The sequence below is a fragment of the Labrus bergylta genome, chromosome 5 (assembly GCF_963930695.1).
Source record: "Labrus bergylta chromosome 5, fLabBer1.1, whole genome shotgun sequence".
NCBI classification, from domain to species: Eukaryota; Metazoa; Chordata; class Actinopteri; order Labriformes; family Labridae; genus Labrus; species Labrus bergylta.
The window spans coordinates 24,732,400-24,737,835 of record NC_089199.1 but is presented as its reverse complement, the minus strand read 5'-3'; the positions used below and the strand labels follow the sequence as shown (position 1 = coordinate 24,737,835).

Below are 5,436 nucleotides of genomic sequence, written 5' to 3'. Positions count from 1 at the left end.
CTGTGATCCAACATTTGAGCTTTACTGTCACATGTTCCCTCCAACAATCATCAGCCTGACGTGGTGGAGGGTCCAAGTCCCTGTGAGCTGATGTCCCTCCTCTAATGAATCTGTTCAAACGGTTAAAGTGTTCAGTAACGGACATGTGATGTTCATCAGGTCGTTAACCTACAATCATTAACCCTGTGTTCTCCAGAGCTCGTTGGATCTCTGATTCTAACTCCTCTCCGACCTGACGGACGAGTCAGAGACGACACTGATCCACTGGATCTGAAACGTTCAGGTTGCAGGTTTAGACTGGACTTAAAGAAACACCTGAAATAATCAGAATAACTTTATAATGACTGACAAAGACAAACTCCTCCTCTCAGGAGAGAGACTCCTCCATGATGACTTTTACAAGATCAATAAAACACAACACGAGTCATAAAGAAGGATTCAGATCAAGAAACTTTATTGATGATTACAGGAACAGGATTCATACTAACCAGATATTTTAACTCTTTGTTGTTGTAAAGAACGTAAAGCGTTCAGACTTCAGAGGACGTTTCATCCTCTGAACATGAAGATGGTAAAGAAATATGAAGTCTTCAGGTCTTATATTTGACATTTCAAACATGATAACAAACCCACGGAGCCGAACCTTTACAGAATGAAGCTCCAGAAAGACTCTTACTCAGAACAGGTGATCGAGCTACCTGTGGACTGGGAGCTACAAGATTAAAGGCAGGGTTGGTCATTTTAGAAAACTAGCATGATTGAAGTAGCATTTCCTAAGTGCTCCATCTGCACCCCCCCCCCCCCTGCATAATATCCCATATGCTCTTTTTGTAAAGTGTCTCGGGATAACACTTATTATGAATTGGCGGTATACAAATGATGATTGATTATCACCATGGAAACTCAGTCACACAATCAGAGAAGAAGATTCAGAATATTGTAATCATCAAGATGCTTTTTTTTAAATCTACAGCCACAGAGATTCACTGGTTAAGTCCTCAGTGGGAGTTCTTCTCTCAGTTCTGATGCATGCAAACCGTTTCTTAGTGAAAGTTTGTGTTGGTGTCAGACTGACTCTGATCCTCTGCAGTCTCTTCTTCACTCAGAGAACAGGGACAGACTCTCCCCCCCCCCACCACCCACACACACACACACACATACACACACACACACACACACACACACACACACACACACACACACACACACACACACACACACACACAGTGTCCCAGCTGTGAGTCCCTGAGTTACACCAAACAGATCTGAGCTCTGTGACAACCAGCGAAATCAGGACGACACAGTCACAGAGATCTTCTCTGGTAAAATCTTCAGTGGGAGTTTCTCCCCAGTGCTAATGATTGGAAACATCCTCTCAGTGAAAGTGTGTGTGAAGGTGTGTATGTGTGTGTTAGTATCAGGTTCAGAGAAGGACAGCTTTCCTCTGTTACAGTCCAGAGTCATTCTGATCCTCTGAGGCTTCTTCTTCACTGAGAGAACAGTGTCTGGACGTGATGAGGAGAATGCTTTGTATTTACCATCAGTGAACCATATGAACCATAATCCAGACAGTTTTTTTCCCTTCCTCTGTACAGACTCTGCTGACACACCCAGTTCCCAGTCTGTACTGTCTCCAACCTGGACGTCCCAGCTGTGAGTCCCTGAGTTAAAGCCCTCAGAGCCCAGGACAGAGCAGAACAAATCAAACCTCTCTGGATTATCAGGAAGCTGCTGCTCCTCTCCTTCTCTCACACAGGTTAGAGCTTCAGACAAGATGAAGTCTGGATGAGCAGTGTTTGGGTCCAGAATGACCGGAGTGTAGGAGACCATGTCCTTCATCTTGTTCCAGATGTTGAAGCTCAGGTTGCCCAGGTGTTTGGCCTGGTCTATCAGAGCTCCTGAGGGCAGCTGTGGATCCTCTAGCAGGGGGCGCTGCTGGACTCTTTCCGCTGCAGCCTTGTAGTTTTTCAGGAATGAGACGTCTGCAGCTCTCAGCTCGTCCTCTGTGGCTCTGATTGTGTCTGACAGAGCTGCTATCTCTCTGCTCAGAGCCTCCACCTCCTCCTTCATCCTCTGACTCTTCTGCTCCTCTTCCTCCCTCAGTGCACACAGCCTGGCCTCCTCTTCCTCTTCTAGAAACTGGTGAAGCTTCTTAAACTGCTCCTTAATCTGCCTCTCTGTGTGTCGGGCTTGGACCTGAATGTGTTCTGCTGTTTGATCAAACTCCACTTTAACTCCTTTAAAAACATTTAACTTCTTCTTTACCGGCTCCAGAGTTTCCTGAAGTTTCTTCTTGTGATCGTGAGCAGCTTCATCGATGGGTCTGATTGTGTGTTTGCTGTGTTTTTGTGAATCTCTGCAGACGAGACACACCGGCTCCTGATGGTCCAGACAGAAGAGTTTGAGTTTCTCAGAGTGCAGACTGCAGAGATCCTCTGAAGCTCTCTGATCTCTCTCCTGCAGAAAACTCTCACTCAGGTTCTTTAAAGCAAAGGTAGGAGGTATTAATTCCTTTGACTGTCTCCTCTTACAAACCGGACACTCCTTGTTCTTCTTCTCCTTCCAAGATTCCTCCACGCACTCTCTACAGAAGCTGTGGCAGCAGGACAGGATGACTGGATCTTTAAAGAGCTCAAGACAGACCGGACAGCACAGATCTTCCTCTAACTTGGACGCCATTTTATCTCAGAGTCACGCTGAACACGGAGACGAGTAGCTGGGAGTCACTCCCTGTGACTGACAGTTCCTTCGATCTGTATTCTTTATTCTTTTTAATTTCTCATCTGGTTTGTGGATTCAGTTTCAGGTAAAGGTGCAGATATTCCCAGTATCCTTGTATTCCCAGTATTCCCTCATGCAGCGGTCTGGTTTTGCTGCGAAGGTGTCAGTCCTTCATGCCGTCTCGTTTCAGTGACGCAGAATAACAACCCTTTTCCAGGTTGTCTCAGGTGTGTCAGGTGAGGGGGAGGAGATTTATCACTACAGCTTTATCAGGGTCAAAGTTCATAAAAGAACTTTGAGATCATTGTTGACCAGAGGTGTCAAAAGTATACACATTCATTACTCAGGTAGAAGTATAGATACTAGGGTTTAAAAAGACTTCTGTAGAAGTTGAAGTATCAACTCAAGCTTTTTACTCAAGTAAAAGTGTAAAAGTACTGGTTTCAAAACCACTTAAAGTATAAAAGTAAAAGTAATGTAAGGGGAAAAAATGCCATTAAGGACAAAAGCTTAGGCCGCGCCACAGGGGCCTATAGTGCACTACCCCACCTCCCACCCAAAAAAACATTTTTCTAAAGGCCATAATGACTATAATGTTATATTAAAATGTTAATGTTGAAAAATTTGGGATGCACCTGTTTCAGCCACATTTATGCCCATTGAAAATGAACGCATTTTAGTACAACGCAATGTAACAAACACTTTAGACTCAATCCTGTATGTACAACAACTGACACACACACACACACACACACACACACACACACACACACACACACACACACACACACACACACACACACACACACACACATCCAACAACCAGAGACAGTAACAGAGTGATTGGTTGTGTGTTTGTGTGTGATGCAGCGTGGAGCTGTACGAGGTGAGTCGCTCTGCAGCACGTGAAGTGTGCAGCTGTTTGTCTGTGACTGTGTGTGTGTGTGTGTGTGTGTGTGTGTGTGTGTGTGTGTGTGTGTGTGTGTGTGTGTGTGTGTGTGTGTGTGTGTGTGTGTGTGGGTGTGTGTGTGTGTGTGTGTGTGTGTGTGTGTGTGTGTGTCCCGGTGAGCGAGCCAATATCGAGGTGACATTGATTTGTCTTTGAGGCTGAGATGCTCGCTCCCTCGTGTCTCGCCTCCTCTTGTCCTCCCCTTCTCTATTATCTAACCTGTTTTTCTCCTTTCTTCAACCCCCCCCCCCCTTCCACTTTTACTTTCTGCAATCCCTGCTCGCAATGAAGACAAATGTGTTTAATCTCACTAAAGGGTAAAACGTGTAATTTAACTCTAAATGAATCATCTCCTCCTCAGTGTGAGTTGGGAACAGGAGACTGAGAGTTTAGATTTTATTTAATGTGAGAGGCAAAGGGCTGCTCATATTCAGACACGTCCTGTTCATAGACTGTAAATATTACTGGACGAACCCTGACCCGTCTGTTACATAGGCAGCAAATGAGTCCAATCGACGGCCGCATCCATATTGGATTTGCAGTCTCAACCTAACTTCGGATCAACCTAGCAACAGCAGTAAGGCGGGACCGGCGGGACTTAAACTCTGCCCATTCAGCTCGACGTCAGCAGTCCACTTCACAGCATAGCTAACAGCTACGGCTGCTATCATCCCCTATTCCTGCTCATCCTGAGAAAACTCTATAAACAGTAAGTTAACTTTTAACTTTTCTACAACACAGTTAAAACAAATTATCTTCAACCCAAATATTTAATTAAAGTCTTAAAACTACACTTTTTTAAATATACAATTATGGTTATTAGTTATTTGTCAGAGCAGTTAGACTTTGTCCGGGTTAGCAGAGCAATACATTAACAAAGTTTTATCATAACATGTAAGAAACATTTTGAGGCTGATCTTTACATTTAAATCCTCACATTGAGCTACAAATCATTACTTGGGTGTAAGAACATATTTAAGGATAAGAAGTCTGTTTTAAAACGATAAAAGACGAGAGCTTTGGCGTCTTTTTTCTTTTCGTTGTTGTTGATAAAACTACTGTTAGACCATCGACTGTAAATAAATATGTGAGACATCCAGAAGAAATCAATATTACAAAGCATACAGTTCATGTGACTGTTCTGACAAAAAGAGGAATGTCTGTGTTTTATATTTACTGATGTCAACAGCGATGAGGTGAACATGACAATTGAAAAATAATTATTTAGTATTTATTATAAGACATTTGTTTTCTATAGAACCTGTGAAGTCATGGAGTCTGTGGACAGTGTCAGCTTCACACCAAAAACTTTAAGTATTAGAAAAAATAGTGTTTAAGACTGGCATCTATTATTAGGAGTTGCAGCTACCTTGTTCAATATTATTCCTGCAGATGAGACTAATAACAAAAAAAACACCCTGAGCTGTCACATGTCGTTAACTGTACAGTTTGTCTTGTCTGAGGCATTAATTGAACATTTTTATTTCTTCTATAGACAGTTATTGTGAATAACACTTATCTTTCATCAAATCAAACGACCCCCGTACAGTCGATCGAGACATGAGCTAATCAGACATATTTGTTTCGTACCAAGCTGGGTACTGGGTAGGTCGGAGGTTGACCCTTGGTCCTATTACAGTATAATAATAGACTTTGTTTGGCATGGACATCACAGATACGTTGGATGCATTGTTTAAGTGTTTTTATGATCTGAAGGATATCACTATTAATCCATGGAAGAGAGTATTTCTTGGGTCTACTTTTCC

General features: G+C 42.9%; 1 protein-coding gene across 1 annotated transcript; it reads right to left on the bottom strand.

The window, feature by feature from the left end:
• Positions 1-432: 432 nt before the first annotated feature.
• On the bottom strand, positions 433-2,934 carry LOC109998345 (nuclear factor 7, ovary-like). Its single transcript, XM_020653140.3, has one exon. The coding sequence runs from the start codon at positions 2,677-2,679 to the stop codon at positions 1,291-1,293; it is 1,389 nt and encodes a 462-aa protein (XP_020508796.2). The 5' UTR covers positions 2,680-2,934; the 3' UTR covers positions 433-1,290.
• Between the last annotated feature and the right edge of the window lie 2,502 nt (positions 2,935-5,436).